The sequence below is a fragment of the Lepeophtheirus salmonis genome, chromosome 6, assembly GCF_016086655.4.
Source record: "Lepeophtheirus salmonis chromosome 6, UVic_Lsal_1.4, whole genome shotgun sequence".
Lineage (NCBI taxonomy): Eukaryota > Metazoa > Arthropoda > Copepoda > Siphonostomatoida > Caligidae > Lepeophtheirus > Lepeophtheirus salmonis.
This window is the reverse complement of record NC_052136.2, coordinates 8,883,668-8,903,107: the sequence shown is the minus strand read 5'-3', so window position 1 is coordinate 8,903,107 and position 19,440 is coordinate 8,883,668. Positions and strand designations below refer to the sequence as shown.

At 30.0% G+C, this 19,440-nt stretch overlaps 2 protein-coding genes across 2 annotated transcripts; one reads left to right on the top strand and one right to left on the bottom strand.

Annotated features, from left to right (window-relative positions):
* The first annotated feature begins 551 nt into the window (after positions 1 to 551).
* On the top strand, positions 552 to 2,018 carry Aos1 (activator of SUMO 1). Its single transcript, XM_040714971.2, is given in 6 exon segments — positions 552 to 640; positions 706 to 795; positions 797 to 898; positions 970 to 1,281; positions 1,284 to 1,448; positions 1,516 to 2,018. Coding segments are annotated over 6 exon segments (1,029 nt in total). The 5' UTR covers positions 552 to 586; the 3' UTR covers positions 1,822 to 2,018.
* On the bottom strand, positions 1,280 to 18,257 carry LOC121120129 (uncharacterized). Its single transcript, XM_040714973.2, has 7 exons — positions 18,013 to 18,257; positions 17,902 to 17,935; positions 17,668 to 17,799; positions 6,523 to 6,920; positions 2,240 to 2,537; positions 2,049 to 2,183; positions 1,280 to 1,973 (listed from the first exon to the last, which is right to left on the bottom strand). The coding sequence occupies exons 4-7, from the start codon at positions 6,863 to 6,865 to the stop codon at positions 1,934 to 1,936; spliced, it is 816 nt and encodes a 271-aa protein (XP_040570907.1). The 5' UTR covers positions 6,866 to 6,920; positions 17,668 to 17,799; positions 17,902 to 17,935; positions 18,013 to 18,257; the 3' UTR covers positions 1,280 to 1,933.
* Between the last annotated feature and the right edge of the window lie 1,183 nt (positions 18,258 to 19,440).

Here is a 19,440-nt window from a genome sequence, read left to right as displayed (position 1 = left end):
ACAAATTAACTATAAATTCTTGAATAAAGTCAGTTTGTTTTCAAGACAATTAAGTTTTAGTTAATTTACTTTATAAGTAATATTTATTAAATGTGAAACACTTATGCATGAGTAATGTAATTCAATACATTAGCTATCATGGATAACTATAAATGTCGACTAGTTCGAAAGTTAAGGATTTGAAATGTTACAAGGGTAATTACATGGAGTACTAATACTGTTTAGTTACGAACCCTTCACTTCATTTCCCTATACAATCGATCATTACTCCACAAAATGAATCCTTATCTTAACGGTATTTCTTGTTAGAAATAAAAATAATCTAATCATACAAATTATATTCCTTTAATGAATCATTCAATCTAGGTGCAACAATTTGCTAAAATGTGTGACATACATTTTCACAAGCTCGGTTTTTGATCTATAAATCATCGATAGGAATTATATTTTTCATAAGGTTAAGTGATTACTGAATGCTATGTCCGCTGTTAATATCGTAACATGAGGCATTCATAGCTTTGTTTGGTTTATTATTTATTTATTTCTACAGTATTATTATTTAATAAGAAACTCCGGTAAATTACTGATGTCGGGATCTATGGAAATAACCGAGGCAGAGGCTCAACTCTATGATAGACAAGTAGACCTTTTCTTATATTTCTCTCTGATCACTTTTACTAGATCCATGTTATTATATATTTTTAGATCCGCTTATGGGGATTAGATGCTCAAAAGCGGCTTCGGAATGCCCGTGTTTTAGTGATAGGCATGAGTGGCCTTGGTACGGAAGTCTCAAAAAAATATAGTTTTAGCTGGAGTGAAGTCTCTCATCATGATTGATCCCGAGAACGTCTGTGCAAAGGATGCGGCGTCTCAGTTCCTTGCTCCAAGAGACAAAGTACTTCATTAGTGTTTTTTAACCTCATTCCATTAATTTCTTTAATTAATTGAATCCTTTCCCCCTCTTAGATGGGATTTAACCGTGCAGAAGCCTCTCGTGAGCGCCTACAACAACTTAATTCCATGGTGGAAGTTCGAGCAGAGTCTGGAAAAGTTGAAGACAAAAGTGATGATTATTTTAGAGATTTTGATATAGTTTGTGCCACCGGACTGGTGCTATCTGAGTACATGCGTATCAATGAGGCCTGTCGTGCAAGAAATGTCAAGTTTTTCTGTGGAGATGTGACTGGGTTCTTTGGATACTGCTTTGCAGATTTAATGAAACATGAATTTGTTGTCGAAACTCCGGCAAAAAATGTGGAATGTGTTGATCTCGTACAAAAAAAAAATTAGAAACGGATAAAAATAACGACTCCAATGATGAAGATAATATGATTATGGTAAAGAACGAGTTGGAATTTGTTACACTTCGAAGTGCAATGAAGACAAACTTTAAAGCACCTGGAATAAAGTTGAAGAGGATGGATCCTGGCTTTTTTATTTTGAGAGTAAGTTTGGAGTTTATATTTTTGTTAAGTCTATATTATAAGAAGAAGAAAAAAAAATTTTTTTTAGGTTGTACAGGACTTTTATACAAATCACGGCTCTTTGCCACTTCCAGAGAAAAAGAGCGAACACATTCCACTTTTACACAAAATTAGGGACAAAATCACACGAGACTATGATCTCCCTGAGGGGAAGATACCAGAGACTATCATCCCTATGCTTTTTGGAGAACTTGCGCCCGTTTCTGCAATAGTTGGCGGTGTTCTTGCTCAAGAAATGATAAAAGTGATTTCAAATAAGGACTTCCCTATTGAGAATTTCTTTTTGTATAACCCACTCAACTCCAGAGGAGTTGTAGAATGTCTTAAAGGATAAAAGTTATATTTTTTCTATTTTTTTATTATTTAATAAATAAATAATCTTTGATCAATTAAATTCTATAATTTATCACTATAATAATAACAACAATTTTAAAAAATGTAACAACTTATTTTCTAGGGTGGTTGTGCTTTAGTTGAGCCTCTTTCCTAAAAAAAAAAATATATATATAAATAAATCGTTCTTGAAAGTTGTCAGTTAATTTTATTTAATTATTCACTTACGAATATTTGTTATGGACTTTGAACATTGAGGTTGTACAGTTCTTGAAATATTTCCAACATTCTCCTTCGTACCTTCCAGCATGCTCTGCCTCAATGTACTCTTCCATCAACTTGGAGTAAGGGGATTTGCTAGCACTGAATGAAAAATATTCTAAATATAATAGATATATTTGTTAAATTATTTTATTTACGTAAGAAATAGCTCAATCATTTCTCCAAAAAATCCATATCCTAACAAAGGGGATTCGTGCATCTCACAAATAGCTCGTAGAAGACAACTCTTTCCTTCTAGACCAAATTTAAATAGCATTTCTTCCGCCATTTGGTACAGAGTAAATCGTTCCCCACCAGGTATTTCGTGTGGCTTAAGATTTGGTTCTGGAACATCCCTTCGTCTTCGTTTTCCAAAAAAACCAAGGGATGGATTCAAGAATGGTAGCAGTCCCAATGGATGGGAATTGTCAGTCAGACCCATTGCATCCATTCCAACTATAGTTAGGAGGGGAAAAAATGTTTTTGTTATTTTTTTAAACAATACTTTTTGGAATATTTTCATTCTATCCTTTCATATCTTCTCTATATATATCTTGTGTACAAGTTACAATTTGTACGCGTTATTTAATAAAACCTCCGTCATTTTAATTACTAAAAATTAATTAATGCTACCATTTCATTTTGATTTATCAAAAATCACTTTGTTAGTATCTATTTGGGGGATTTGAACTTTATTATGTACCACAGAATATTTATCAATTAATAATCTTGAATAAAAAATTACACCATTAATAAATCGAACATCTAAAATATATTCAATTTTTGCTGTATCCTCATCACAAATCTACTGTAAGTTTTTCATTTAGAATTATTTTTCTCATTTTTGGTTTGCAATTTGTGCACAACATACATTATTTATTAATATGTTTTAAGGAAATTAATGTATGTAATTAATTTTAAAAAAGTAAAGAGATCTAGTCAGTTGGTTATTAATTTTTTTATTTATTTCAAAATCATAATTCATTTAAAATTATCATTTTGATCAATAGATAAATAACTTTTCTTCTTTTAAAACGTTATATTAAAATTGCTATACGAGAGTTCTTTACAATGTAACGCATGGCAAAAAATGCATTATAAGCCGAACTTACATCAATTGACAGACAAAAAAAAAAGAAAATCTGTATTTGCTAATCCCCTGATGTGTAATAAATTTGTAAATATTTATAAATATGTTTGTTTAAACATGGGAAACGTCAGTTTATACTATTATTTTATATATTGAATAATTAATAATAATAACCGTATCGGTCCTTTATATGAGAATTAAAATCGGTCCCGTCTAACGTCTGTCCTGTACCAACCCATGCATGTAATATATACTAGAAAAACGTCCCAAATTTGAAATGAGTCCTCTAAAAGGGACCATTTTTACAGTATACAGTAGAACCTGGTCTAGGCATCAATGCTTGATACGGATATTCGTTTAAAGTGGGCATTTATGAAAATCTTGAATTAATTCTTTAATAGTATATAATTAATTTAATACGCTTGATTTTTATTATAGCGAAAATATTTTGTCCGCGTCTTTTGAGATCCAGCTTAAGTGGTTCTATTGTACCTCAATTTGTTGATTGAATTAGTCTAGTAATACTTCAATTATCTTTTATGCACGAGAATAGTTTGTCATTATCCTTAATGACGCCCTAATTAAAGCATTTATTATTCTTATAAAAATTTTGATGATTGACATCTATGATCACAACATTTAGAAAAATTGTTCTATGGACGGATTTTGCGTCCGATATGGAGGCTTTCTTAAGATTTGGAAGGGGATGTCCAAATTTTGAACACACTTCATCCTTAATAACTACAGTAAAATATGGGGGGGGGGACAAATACAGTCAAATCTGTTTCAATGAAAATGTTGAATATATTTAAAACTTTTTAGGTGTGTATCTTTTTATATGACCTTTCTAGGTAGCGTATATGTTAAACCGTGTATTACTTCAAAGATAATTTGATTTCTTGGAGGTTTAAAATTTTTTCTAAAACTTCCTTTTCTCAATGTATAACTTGAATCCTATATTAAATTTCCAAACTACAAACATAATTAATTAAAATATTGAACATGATATCATGAACCTTTAAAAATGTCATTTAAAACCAAATATATACCAATTGTGGTACACTTCGCCACGCCTTCCTTTATTAATGTCATAAGTTATTGAAAGCGTACATTTAATATGAAAATTTGTTGCGCACTATATGTTGTAAACTTTTTGATCAACTTGTTAAAGAAAAAATTGGATACATATGATATTTTTTTATGGGACGACGATGATAGAGTTAATATCTTTCATTTATGCCAAAAAATAGGAGGCTTTTCGCTATAAATTTTTGGAAATATTTATCGAATTACAGTTTTTTAGAGAAGAATGTAATATTTCCATCTATTTCTAAATAAGCCTTTTAACCAAAAAGGACAACTTAATTTTTTTAAAATGCCTTCCTATTTTGATTCTTTCCAACTCAAATATGAAATGAGACATCCCTTTCTGATACATGTTTACCTAGTTCAGAGTTAAATTGTAAGGTTATATTCAAACTTGGATATTGAGTGGTAAATGAGCGCCGCTCATATAGCCTTTCTAATCTTTAATCCTTTTTTATTTTTCTACAAAGACATATTTTATTACACGACCAAAGCTAAAACCAAGTGGCAAAAAGAAGACAAAATTTAATGTATTTTTAGTCCATTAGGTGGACACTTAAAGTTATCATGAGTTACTCTTTAACTAACTAACCAACCTGTATGAATCCACCAGGTGAATAATTATCCGACACGCCAACTACCACACAAATTACACTGTATTTCTTGTCAATGGTCGATTTGTCTGCTTCTTTTTCTCCTATCAGTATTCAGAACGTTGATTGGCAAATTTGAAATCCTCTAGATTTAGGTGTGAACTATTTGTAAATAATAATTTCACAGTTTTTTTCGTACCAAAATATATTTGTACAAAAATTTAGAGGTTGTCGTTTTGTTTAAAAAAAACCGAAAGAATGATTCAACTGAAACAATTAGCGAATAATCGCCTGTGCACAAAAAAGTTTGAACACATACTTAATGCATAAAATTAGTCATTATATTAACGTTTTGTTCTTCCTATTTTACTAAACGTTGAAATTAGGAAGTGCATGTATGTGGATATTTTGTATGGTTATTATAGGGAAAAATAATTTTTAAATACATATTTGATGAATATTTTTGGAATTTATGTGTAATAACATTAAAAATTGTATTTTATAGGGATAATTTATAATAAAGTCAATCCCATGCCAAGTCGTATAGAAATTTAAAAAAAAAATGCTTGTTAGAAAAAGTTGCACTTAAATTTTTTTTCCGTATATCAGGATTAAATGTACTTTGATTTGTGGAAATATCAAAGTACATTTCCATTTTGCCATTTTCCTCAAAAAAGGTCTTAAGTGGCAAGAATACATCATCACTTCAACCTTTGACGTAGGTTAGATTAGTGTGAGGACTAGGAACCTATTATATTATATGATATGAATCCCCCCCCCCTTACACTCAAATTAGACAAATTAAATCCAGAACAAATTTTTATTGGATTATTAAATTTAAGGCATAATGAAGTTGTCACCCCTACAAAATTAACATGTCCTACGTCTATTACTTCACCTTTATTGACTGATAATTAAGCGTTACCTTTGACCAGGAGTGTCTTCAGGATTATTTTTTTTCGGCTTGGTCTTTGGTTTTTTTTGAATAATTTTTCAAACAAAACAAAAAATAATAATTTTTGAAAAAATTTCAAAAATCAATAGTTGTTCACAAAAAAATTACAAATTAATTTATAAATATTAAATTTTTTGGAAAATAATTTAAAAAATCTATAGCTTAGAATTATTTTTTTTGGAGATTGAGATATCGGGGGAAGGGAAGGGCTACAGCGCTCCAGACCCCCCCCCCCTCCGGACGACGCTGTTGACGGTCTCTGAATTTCTTTATCTCAAGTTTTTTATCCTTAATGAATTTACTTCCTCACAGATGTTAATGGACTATTGATTTTCTAAGAGCTAAGTGAAGGAAGATCAGCAAATCTGTTTCTATTGCACTAGTAATTTTCTTTAGATTTTGTTGAGAGCCCCCCTGGTTGAGCCAGTTGGTTGGTTGGGACATACTATTTTAGGGAAAACATAAGTATAAAAATCCAAGTGGATGTGGTCAAAGCATTTAATGAGAGTTTCCTGACCTGTGTGGAAATGATATTTCCTCAAAATGCGATTTCTTCACATAATTTTTATAACATCAGGGAGAATAAAAGTTTTAAAAAAACCAATGAAAGTGTTGACTAAATACACTCTAATTTGATTCTAAATTAGTTTAATTACTACAGAATATCAAATAAAAATGCTATGAATATGAACTAATTATATTTCAAATACGACTTACTTGTAAATGGAGTAGATAGAGTAAAATTGGAGTCCACCCCAGGAGGAGGCCATCGAATGAGTGGCATGGCTAACGTAGGAGTAATAACAAATTGAGTTCCAGGAGGAAAAACTATCCTTTTTTCCTTAGTAAGCCAAATGAATCGCTTATCTCTACGGTGAGGTAAATGAGAATTATAGTACTGTGAAAGAGATTCCCAATCTCCGGTCTCTGAATCTGGAGAAGTAGAAGGAAATGTGAAGTTCTCATAGTCTAGGCAATTGCAACTGAGGAATAAGAGAGAAGAAAGGAGGATCCAGTATTTTGGGAGAGGGAGCCAAGATTTTCGTATCACTATCATCATCACTGACAAAAAATGTGGAACATGCAGATAGTTACGTAAGTAGGGGGAAAGAGGCCTGAAAGAGAAATGAAATTAAGATAGTTAATAATTGTTGTGCAAATAATTAATATACCATGGACATCCGCAGGAGGAGGGCTGAAGGGGCTGTAGCTCCCCCCTCACAAAAAGAAAAAAAAATATTTTTACTAGAAATTTTTTTAAAAAAAAAAAATCAAATATTTAAAATTTAATTTTTCAATTTTTTTTCTGAAAAATTTATTTTTCAATTTTTTTCCCTAGAAATTTCATTTATATGAATAGCTATGAATTTTTTACATTTTTTTCACCAAAATTTAATCTTTAATATTTATTTTCCTAAAATTTAAACTTCAATGAACTGTTATAGATTTTTTAAATCTTATTCATCAAAATTAAATATTTGAAGTTAAAATTTTTGAATTATTTTTCCAAGAAAAATTAATTCTTATGAATAGCTATAGATTTTTAAATTTTTTTTCAAAAAATTTAATATTTGAAGTTTTTTTCAAATTACTGAATATTTGAAATTTTTTTCTAGAAAATTTAATTTTTAACGAATGAGATATTTGAATTTTTTTCTAAAAAATTCAAAAAACCAACCCCACAAAAAAAAAAAAAAATCCTGCAGACGTCCTTGTATATTGATTTTCATTACACTGGACCATAATTATTATTTTTTTTTTCAAAATGTTAGAAGTGTATAGTCCAAAAATGTTTTTTGAAAGAAGAATTGATCAAAATGAAAAAGTGAATATTCTTAACTTAGGATATCCAACAAGCAAAGTGTATTGATCCAGGATGTCTCAATTGTATTCCTTGTAATTTTTCCCTTTTTATTATTTGTATTACATTTCACTTCATAAATTATTTTCGAAAATAAAAAAGTTACTACACAAGGACAATGATAAAAAGTAAGCATTTCAGTGAACCCAAGGTTAATAAAAATACGAGATTATACCATAGCACTTTTCCGACTGATGTTTGACTTCCACCACGCTTTTTATTAGTGACGTCAAAGAGTATAACGGTTACCAAGAGTGGATATTGCCTTCCTTAAATGTTAGAGTTCCGCTGTTATACTCTATGAAGTCAAAATCCTTTCTGTTTTGCCCTGCAGCATGTACATCAAATTGAAAATTCTGGCAAGCCCGAATACAGGATGACATGATTTTGTATTTTTATTAAGCTTGAGCGAACCTAGATGTTGCATCAGTTAAAAAAACTAAATAGACTACAGTCTTATCAGTCCGGTCAAAATAAACTTTGTCAGACCTACAACAGTTGAAATGACGTAGTTACTAACAATATCATTTCAGTTTTATAGGTTAATGCATAAACTATTATTATTCACAAAGAGAAAAAATAGCTTAACTTTAAAGTGGGAGGTGCGTGGCTAATAGTCGAGTGTATGATATATTCTAGCTATCATTCATTTTTTTCTTCGTTTTTATATTCTTCAATCATAGCTGGGATTAAAAGGTCAGACCGATAAAAAAATTGAATGAAAAGGGGGGAGACTGATTAGGAAACAGGTGCGTCCGTAAAATCAGTGGGAAATCAGTAAAAATGCGAAGATACAAATTCCTAAAGTTCGGCAAATTAGTTAGCCAGTAACAGGAAACAATCAACAGATTGCTACGTAAGAATCCTCTCAGTATGTTGCTAAACCGAATTTATATGATTTTTAGTTGATGTTTCATTTTTTTAATTACAAACAATTAAAAAGTTTATTTATTACAATATATTATAATAACCTTTGTTTACTTATGTTACGTAAATTAAACTCTGTTCAATCCAATGTCACTAAACTAACCTACTCCTAACTTGCCTTGTCACAAATTTAGACCAGAGTGAAGATCGCTAAATACATGCATCAACTACAACTTATCTTGTGCCTCTTTGTACAACTGGAATTATTTGTCACATGCAAATAAAATTACTTTACCTCCAAATGAATTATTCTCTTGCGTTCTACCAGACTACCAACTTTCATATTATTTGCATCAATCCCAGACAAATCAACTGGTTAATGCAATTTTCCTTTCATTTCTAATTTTTCCATTGTAGAGTGTTGTACAAAAATGTTATTACTTGAAAAAACTACTCAGCAGCAGGCGGAGGAGGAAGATTCAAAAGTTTATTTTTGTATATTATATAAGATATTTCGAATTAAGGACGATTATCATGCTCTTCGTTTCCCAAAAATTATTAAATTAAAAAACTTTAGAGACGATGCTCACAATCTCTAAGCATCGATCAATATAAATCAAGTTTTATATTTATAAAAGATACATTTAAGGACCACTCTATTACTCATATTATGTAGTAAACAGTTTATCCATTCAATTACAAAGTCTTGTTGTTTTTTTTTTTTAATATTTGCAAGTAATTAAAGTTTTTAATTACTACGACTAAATTAATAATATAATTACACATATGATCAAATCGGACAGAATATGACTTATTGTTTTAAGGATGAATTTAACAGATGGTCAACGTATTACATCATTGTGGACGGATTTATGTATGTATGTACACATTAGAGTCCACATTGATGATAAATATAATCGGTTTTTGTTTGTGTTTTTTTGCAATAAAGCCACATAACGTGAATATAGAAACATTTTATTTCAATCTTAAATGCAATTTTACTTTTCCAAGACCTTGTTTAAGAATGAAGCATTATTTACGGGATATTTCACATATTTATTAGGGTTGTGTTCGTTCTTTATTTGGGACTTTAAATTGCTACTGTCCCACATCCTCTCTCGTCCTTGTTATCGATCCTTGAAAAACGTTCCAAGTTTTAAATCGGCATATACCATGCATCACCTTCACTATTATTATACTAATGTATGTCAGCATCCACTATAGCTGCAGTTCAAATCCCAGTCCACGGATTGTGTTGCGAGCCAACGTGACTAACAAACGGGTTGTACCCCACTGCCAACTCATGTAATATCGTCGTTAATGGCGTCCACTATAGACACGGTTTCTATCCCGGCTCACGGGTTGTCTTGCGTGCGAACTCGACTAACAAACGGGTTGTAACCCAACACCAATTCATGTAATATTATCATATTTGGACTTGGCGGTGGATTCTAACATGTGTTAGTCGTGCTGGCACGCAAGACAATCCCTGGGTTGTTATCACAACTGGGGTTACAGTGGATGGATTTCTTGATTATATTATATGAAATGGTGGTGGGCTCCAACCCGTATGTTATTTTTTCTGGCACGCAAGACACCCCGTGGAATGATATAACAACCGGGGTTACAGTAGATGGTGTTTCTGATGATATTACATGAATTGGCGGTGCTTTAGAACCCGTTTCATAGTCGTGTTAGCACACAACACAACTTGTGGTCGGAATATCAACCGTGTCTATAGTGGATGGCGTCTCTGATGATACTTCATGAACTGGCCGTGGAACACCGCTTTAGCCTTAACAGGTTCAAAAAAGGGACCTATGCAAAATTTCAGCCTCCTAGGCTCAACAATGTGGTACTTATAAAGGACAGACAACCAAAGACATTCTCTTTTATATATATACAGAAGATTAGTAATTTCATGATTTCTCTGAAGAAATTTTGGCTATCAGTTACAAGCAAAAATGTATAGCTACGCTTATAATAAAATATTACGAAGCAATATTTATATTATATACAGTATCAAATAAAATACTATGTAGGATTTTAATATTAATAGGACTAATGGTAGTCTGAGAGTACTTAAGAGTTGAATAACAGTTGGTATGATTGACTTATTTGGCCATCGACCAGTTGATTTTTGTCCTTTATTCTGTTCCTTTTTGGAGGAAAGGCTGCGTGATAGAATAGAGATAACGACGTGTTCACCATTGAAATTACTTTAGTATAATTAAAATACGTGAATATTTTGTCATTATTCTTAATTTAGGTCTAATTAAAGTATAAATTAGGATTTTTAAAATTAATTTAGGATATATATGATGACGCCACTTATCAAGAATCGTTCTATAGGGCGGATCTAGCGTCTGATACAGACGTGTCCTTAAAATTTATTTATTATTCTTAATCATTGATGTGGATAAGGGTTTTCATTCTATAAAAAAAATCTATACATTTTGGGATCCGAGTGGAGCCGTGACTAGGATTTTTCTTATTGAGGAAGGGATGAAGGACTTTCAGTATTAGAAGGGATTAAAAAAAGTTGAGTGACGTCATCAAGGACCAAACTTTATAAGTTTTTAAGGCTGATATGCAAGACTGAGCTGACTGGACCGTGACTGAACTGGACGGGACAGCAGACTTCAGTTCTAAGTAAGGATCGACAAAACACTAGGCTTTTGACTTGACAATTTTGACAGAATATTTTTTGACTGATTTTTTTTTATTAGAAAAGACAAAATTGACAATATTGTATTTCTAATTTCAAATTTTGACAAGAAACATCCATAATTTTGACAAAAACAAATTTGACTAAGGATTTTAGTAAGAGGGTGGCGTTATGGCATCCCAATATGCCTCTGTAGTAATGGGCCTGGATCCCAGGATGACTGATGAGATAGTTAATATGTAAAATTGAAGTATCGTATTTCATACTTACAGAAGAAAAAATAAATTTGAAGCTATCCGTGAAAGAATCCCTTTTTTCTGTATTTTAAAAATATTGAAGTTATAGGTAAATATTCATTTGTCGGATTGTTTTATAGGTACTTATGTATCATTTTCTGTCGATGAGTATAATTTTACTTTAAGATATAAATCTTTAAAATTTTATCTAATGTAAATCTTCATTAATATATATTCAACTTTTTATGTTATAAAGTAATTTTTATATTATGAACTAATTAGATGCAAGAATTCACCAGAGTTTAAACCCTGAGAAATACTAAGAAAACGGGATCCTAGGTGCTGAGAAACCCTAATGTGAATGTATCTTCTCGCGTGCTCTTTTTGAAGACAATTCTTTTCAAATACTGTGATATCTTGACATACGAGTTTAAATCGTTTCTGGAATAACTTTTTAGTAAAAAAAACTCGAAAGTCAAAACAATTTTTTCTATAACAAATGACTAAACAAATTGTTCTTGAAGCGACTCTCACCAGTTTCCTGCCACCAAATCTAGAGAACACTGAAGGGGGAGTACTCAATCATATTTCAAAAAATTAAAAATTAAGTACCTATATCTTTATACTAATTTAATAAAATACCATAAAATAGGAAAAGGATTTACCTTTAAAATAAAAGATATATATTTTTCTTTCGAAAAATATTATGAAACATTCTCTAAAAAGAGGTCAATATTTTTTTTTTTCTTGCAACAAAGTTCTTTCGAAAAGAAAAAGAAAAAAAAAGGACCCGCACATTTATCTTGCCCCAGGCCCTGATTTCAATGTTAATTATCGCTTAGAATCCACATCGTATCTCCAAAAAATTGTATGTTAGGACACTCGTATAACAAGGTATTACTGTTCTCCTTAGTTATTTTTATTTTTTTTTCTTTAAAAATATAATTGACTGAATCTTTTTAAATATGTTAGAATGTCCATTAATTTTTATATTTCCTAAATCGATGATGAACAAACACGTAGGAATAAATCAATTTTCATATAGCAATATGGTATTTTTGGCATGCCATCATTCCTCAGTAATATTTAACCTTTAAGTACATGTCATTAAAAAAAAAAGATTCTTCAAATCACATACTAATAAAATATACTATATATATATATGAACTAATTGTTTGAACTAAGAATGAATCAGCATTTATTCATAAAAGCTACATGAAGATAATTTCATACGAACCTACATGCACCAATCAAAGCTCATTATTATTCAAATATTGCATGTAATTATATAGATAAACTGTCAATAGTATTAATAATAAGCTCCCTGTCAATATGATTATTAACTTAACAAAAGTCCCAGTATGTAGTTGGTAAGTAATTAAAAATATTAACTCGAGCCAAAAAAACAACTACTATTAATATTTCGTAATTATAGAAAACCCCAAGAAATTTTAAATGAGTTGGTTATTAGATTGAGGCTACTTAATTATGGGCAAGGTTGAAGAATCCCATAAAAATTGATATATTCCTAAGTAAAGGTGACTTATCACTCAGAGGCCTTGGCTCAAATGGAAGGGAATGTAATAACTTTCCTGGTGTAAGAGGTTTATATATATATTTAACGTATATTTAAGAGAAACCCTGCAATATAATATCTGACCCGTCAACACTAAAGCAAGATAGAAAGATTTTTCTCAAAAGTAAGTCTGGATTACATTTACACTCACAATTAAATAATCATACATTTGTGATCAGTTATAGAAAAATAAATAATGATAGATTGTATTTGAAACCTGATCATATCAGAGCTGAGCAAAGTACAGGGGCCGTCCGCAGGAATAAATTATTTGGGGAGGGACTGGGTTATTGATTTTTTTTTTAAATGACCAAAAATTAAAGTTTTTAAATTTTTTATCGGAAATCTATAGCTATTTACAAAAAAATTAAATATCAACTAATAAATTTTTGCCAATTTTTTTTCAAAATCCATAGCAATTGACAAAAAAATAATAAATTTTTTGGTAAATAATTTCCAAAATTTAACTTTACAGAATTTGTTTTCTCGAAAATCCAGAGCTATTCACAAAAAATTTCAAAAATTAAATATTAAATTTAATTATTTGTCAATACAATTTCAAAAATTATATTTTACGGAAAAATCCATAATCATTTACAAAAAAGTATTTATTTTGAAAAAAATTTCAAAATTCCATTGTTATTCACAGAAAATAACAGAAATCAACAGCTACTCAGGAAAAATTTCATATATAAAATTTTTTGGAAAAAAAATTCAAAAATCCAAAGTTGTTAACAAAAAATTTCAAAAATTTAATTGTATTTGTAATACAATACAACTATTTATTTTTTTCTCAGCTGAATAATTTGGTCAAATGATTTTTTTTTTTTAAAAGAAATGTTTTAAAAAAAATTATTTACGTAATTTTTTTTTTCCTGACCAAAAAAATTTCTATTAAAAATCAAAAATTCCTCAATTTGGGGAAAGGAGTAACAGTCCCTCCAGCCCACCACCTGCGGACGCCCTTAAATTAGTATTTATTAAATGTCGGCTCTATACCATAGCTAATATTCGTGGAATTTATGAATTCAGGCCATAAATTAGAATTTAAAGCCCATATTTGATCAAAAAAAATAAAGTTGATGCGTATATATTTATGATATAAAATAATAGATTGGAAATGTCTCATTTTATGGTTTTCTACTTTACTTCCTTGTTGACTCATAAAGTATACTGAAGAAAATTATGTTAAAACCTGATGAATTACATGTAGTATTTCCATGTTGCATTTGTTATGATTAAATGAAGCGTGGATCAAAATTAGTCTGATGACAGATTTACACTTTATTTTTTGCATAAATTATTATACAGTCATAAATAAAATAGCACATAATAATTAAATTTATTATAAAAATCTGTAAGAATTCCACAGATATAATTAAAAAGAAAATAATTATATTGTTCATAAAACACTTTACATTTTATTTTATTATCATGTTTAACGTAAAAAGGGTTTGACGTCGTCCATGGCATTAAATATCCATCTGCCTTATAAAATTAGACATCTGCAAACCTAGGTGTACGTATTATATTAATGTTAACAGAGACTTTCTTGTCTACAGGTGATTCCGACTCGATTTGTTTTTTACATATGATATTATATTAATATAATGAAAATATGTATATTTAGAAGAAATATAAATATAGCTTGGGTTACTAACAACCCAAACAAAAAAAAACTACTCCATTGAAAAATCATTTTATATTGCGAAAAAAATAATAATTTTTTAGATTATGTGAAAGTCCCTATTATTTGATAAATTTATTTTTACTAATAAATATATATTTCTCTCTATCCATCTCCCAATGGTTCAAATGGCTCAATCCCTCGAAACATCTCATAGCTACATATGCATAAAAAGGAATTTCTGGTCATTCAAAAAGGCCATCATTATCACTTGAGACGACCTTCAAAGGATTTATATAAACGCATACATATTGCATATATATTTGCGAAAGTAAAATATTTTTATTATTTATGTGTTATGACCAAAAAATTATAATCAAACCATTGAGTTATGTATTTCCACTCAGAGTCAAACAAGAATGGGTAATCAATGTTTCAGTCCTCCAAAAGACTTCAAGAGTCCACTTAACATATAAAATATACCTGTCCAATTCCCTTATGAAGAATAATTATTGGATTTAAAACATCTGAACATGTAAGGTAACCCCCTTCTGTGTATTGTAGTCCTTGAACCAGCCTCTATTGTTGACTGTTTAATTACTTCATTATCACATAATATGTACGTGCATTAATATATATAATATGGCATTTATTTCCAATTGAGAATTGATGGTATATAAAGAGAATCAGACTAACATATATTATTAGGTAGAATAATTTTTTCTTGTTTATAGTCATTAATCATAGGCTCGTCTCAAAGTAAGATCAGTCATACTATTGAATATTTTGTATCATCCTTGTAAAGTACATATATATAATTTTCAATAATATGAACGGCTCTTCAATAAAAACCACTACTTTACTTATTAGTTGAAATATCCTTCATTTTTTGTTCGAATAATACATAGTTACATTTATGTAAATATTATGTACACTTCTTTACGATCCCTAGAGGATATGTTGTATTTCTTTTTCCATTATTCCTAATAATATATCCTTACTATTGAAAAAAAAAATACATAATATATTAAATGGAAATAGAAACATAACTAATATCCTTTCGTCATGACAAATGCAATAAGTCTATATACAAGGTTGTGCCTTTATCGGTCTAGCGGTTCAAGCGATTCCGGTTCTTGAACCACTAGAACCGGAACGTGCAATTACAGCGTTTTCCAATAATTATTTTACTTCGCCAGGGTAATACAGAGGTATCTTAGTTCTAAATAGCTAAGGGCTTCTTGTGGATCTAGAAAAGGGGTTTTAAACACCAGAAGGTGTAAATAAAATAGGGAAGGGGTGGGTAGATTATGGATCCAGGTCCGTTACTAAGCTTATCAAGGCCCTAGAATATAATAATTCTTAAGGTAGGGTTTCTCAAACTTTACTATGTCAAGGCCCCTTACACTGATACATTTTTAGCTGAAACATGTGTACTATGTATGTGTAGACTGAAAGCAATCCTCAATTCTCCATATGCCTGCGCCTCCCTCTAGCCTACCCTCAGGGCTCCCACTTTGAAAACTGCACCATGCACTCTGCGTGTAAGGTAGCTGCACCTCTGTTTGTACCTAATATCATTTCTTGTTTTAAGTCCCTGTTACCAAACTGAGCCTGTATAAAAAAGAACTGAAACCGAAGACCGAAACAGAGACCGAACCCCTACAAATGATAGAACCGAGAGCGGGACTATTATAACTACTCAACATAAACCGAGCACAACCTTGATATTTTTTATATATACTTAATATTAATACTCTATATACAGTGAAGTATGGGTGTACAATGTACAGATCCTAATGATTTTTGTAGAAGATAACATCATTTTTAATTAGTTTTTAATCAAATTGAAGAAGGAACGGTCATATGTAGTAAGTCAGTCAGTTAGAAGGTACTTATAGCTCAGTGTAGTAGTACCTAGGTATATATACTTAAATACTTATAAGTATATACTTTTATAAACAAGTTTAAGACATCCATTTTTAAATATTTTTTTTATTAAAAAAAAACAAAAAAACTTGCCATTTACGGCATTTTTACAAAAAAATAAACGAGTATTTTCCATTGAACCCCGGGTCGTTTTTTTTATTTATTTTTTTGCGACAAAAGTTCATTGACATAGAGTCCTACATATCCTTAGTCCTCCCATAGGATATAAAAATTTCATACATACATATATATATTCAAAGATATCATCAGTTCAAGCCAAAAATATATGTACATTTTGTAAATTAAGAATGACAGATTTGAATCTCCTTGAGATATTATTTGAACTCAGATTTTTAATCTTATTATTTGTAAAGTGCAGGTTTCTAACTTCTCAGATGATTTTAATGATAATATGATTGCCTAATGATTGCATCATCGAACCATTGCCATCATTGAGAAAGAGAAGAGATTCAAAACTCGTTTTCCTTCGAATATATCTACATCATGTAGGACTCGTACAACATCGTAAGTACATATTGATATTATATTACTTACAGTAAAAGAAATACATAATATCAATACAAAGTAAAATAAATTCTTCGGAAAAACATCAGATGTTAAACTTTTTATAGGAATGAAAAAGTGATCAGATTATAATAAAACCGCAAAAAAATATGAAATTCAGATGAAAACTATGATTATATATATATATATATATATTAATGAGTAATTATACATCATTTGAATTTCATTTTGATCAACTCCAAGATGTGAAGTCTGTTTTTAATCGGTTTTTATAGATACAAAGTGAGAGAAAATCAATGTAAATGCCTCTAGAGTATTTAACTTAACCCTTCTTAAGCATGTATTAATTATAAATGTGCAATATAATATGCCCACTATGACTTAAAATAGTCCTTTGTTCCATGGACTTTTAACATTTTGTGTAGGGTGCTACTTTATTAATGCAATAAATTGTCTTTTATATATAATTTGATAAATGAATCGTGTAGAAGTTTACAGAAAAATAATTAATATAATAAGTTTTTCGGTAAAGATATTTTGCAAAAATATGAATATAATTAATGATCGTCTTACCTTTTAGACTCTCTTTGATGGGGAAGAACAGGAGAAGCAGTTCTCCAAAGTATCAAATTATGTATGTATTTTTAGAGGGAAATAATGATTATCATCGAATACAGCACAATCACACGTCCAAAGAGACACTAACTAAATGGTGGGGGTTAATATTTAGTTATATATATACACACTTGGTTCTCCAAGCTTGATATGAACAAAAAATCATTTGATCTCTTTCAATATTTGGCTTACGTGTGCGCAATCAAGAGAATCATTCAACCATCTCCTCAAGAAGACGAGGCGAAGGAAAGGAAAGAAAAAAGGATACCATCCAATGTTATTATAATTCATACTACTACTTACTACAACTCTCCTCGGTCAGAAAAATCACACGGAACATATACTGTAGTACGTGAGTATGCTGAGGTGTACAATGTACTTACACACTTAGTGCCAACGAACGGACATATACATATTATATGAAGCATTTTAAAACCTATCATATCATATCTACGAGTGAGTACGGGATCCTTCTCATAATCATCACAACTTTGCTAAATGATTAACATATTTAGTTATTAATTATACATTTCTGAGCAGGAGTCCCTAACAGAAGATTTAAAAATAAATAAATAAATATTTAGATCAAGGCTACCATATGTTTTATATGTAATTATCCAATTGGGCAAAAGTGAAGCCGGTGACATGTTTTTTATGGATGATACATGGAACCTATTTGAATATTATTATTGTGAACAAAAGACTCAGCCCATCACGGAGTTACCTCACAATTATACCAATATACTCTGTATTTTGTTGTTAGGTGTCGATTTTTAAGCTGCGGTTCCTCTTATCAGTGTTTTGAACTCTTTTTGGTTCAAATCGAATAAGATCTTGTTAAGCTGTGAAATATTCACAACAATTATTGAATATAAGGCATATAGTTGGGTAAAATGGCTTAAGTAGTAAATCTCAACTGATTTTGGGTATTTTTTTTTCTGTTTATTTTGGGAAGAACGGTTTCGAGATGCAATAATGGTAACTAGGTCGGTAAAAAATAATAAATATAATCTCTTTAAAATTATGTTTATATATATTATACATCATGGAGTAGATTTTTTTTTGTAATAAAAATCTCAGGATATAATAATTAAACCATAATTATTCAATCTTAGGGCCATAAAATGACGTTTTTTTTCTATTTATTATCTTTTTTGTCTAATGTGCTATCTAGTTTCTTACCACTATCACACAGCAAATTCAATCTATCACTAAACATAATTGATAATGGGGATTGGGGAACTTGTCTCATACTGTCTTAACTATGGTTATAGTCCGATCTATGTATTACTTACTTTATCTCTGTGTGGACTAAGAGTTTTTTCTCGGGTTTTTGGGATTTGCTGAAATTGTACACCTACGAGAAATTCCCGAGAAAAGAGAATATTGTCCGAGAAATTAATTATTTCATAATACATAGAAGCTTCCTTTATTAATTTTGTTCAACTAAATGTTGAATACATATTATTCAAGATTTACTTTTTAACGATTTAGACTATAATTGATGTGTATCCACAGAAAATGATGCTTAAGTACGAAGGATCTATAAAACTCTCCAACAAATGAATATTTCGTTATAACTTGAATATTTTAAAATGCACAAAAATGGATTCTTGTAAGATTTTTCAAGACTAGCTTCAAATTTATTTATTCTTCTGTAAATATAAAATAAATTGAGTATGACTCAAACTCGAAAAAAAACCAACGATTTTACTCAAAATTACACAAATT

Excerpts from the sequence above, each read along its gene's own strand:
- LOC121120129 (XM_040714973.2), bottom strand. The coding sequence starts at position 6,865 with ATGATGATAGTGATACGAAAATCTTGGCTCCCTCTCCCAAAATACTGG. Across the intron at positions 2,184-2,239 it reads ATGATTGAGCTATTTCTTAC|TGCTAGCAAATCCCCTTACT; the intron begins GTAAATAAAATA and ends TTTTTCATTCAG. Across the intron at positions 1,974-2,048 it reads AAAGTCCATAACAAATATTC|GAAAGAGGCTCAACTAAAGC; the intron begins GTAAGTGAATAA and ends TTTTTTTTTTAG.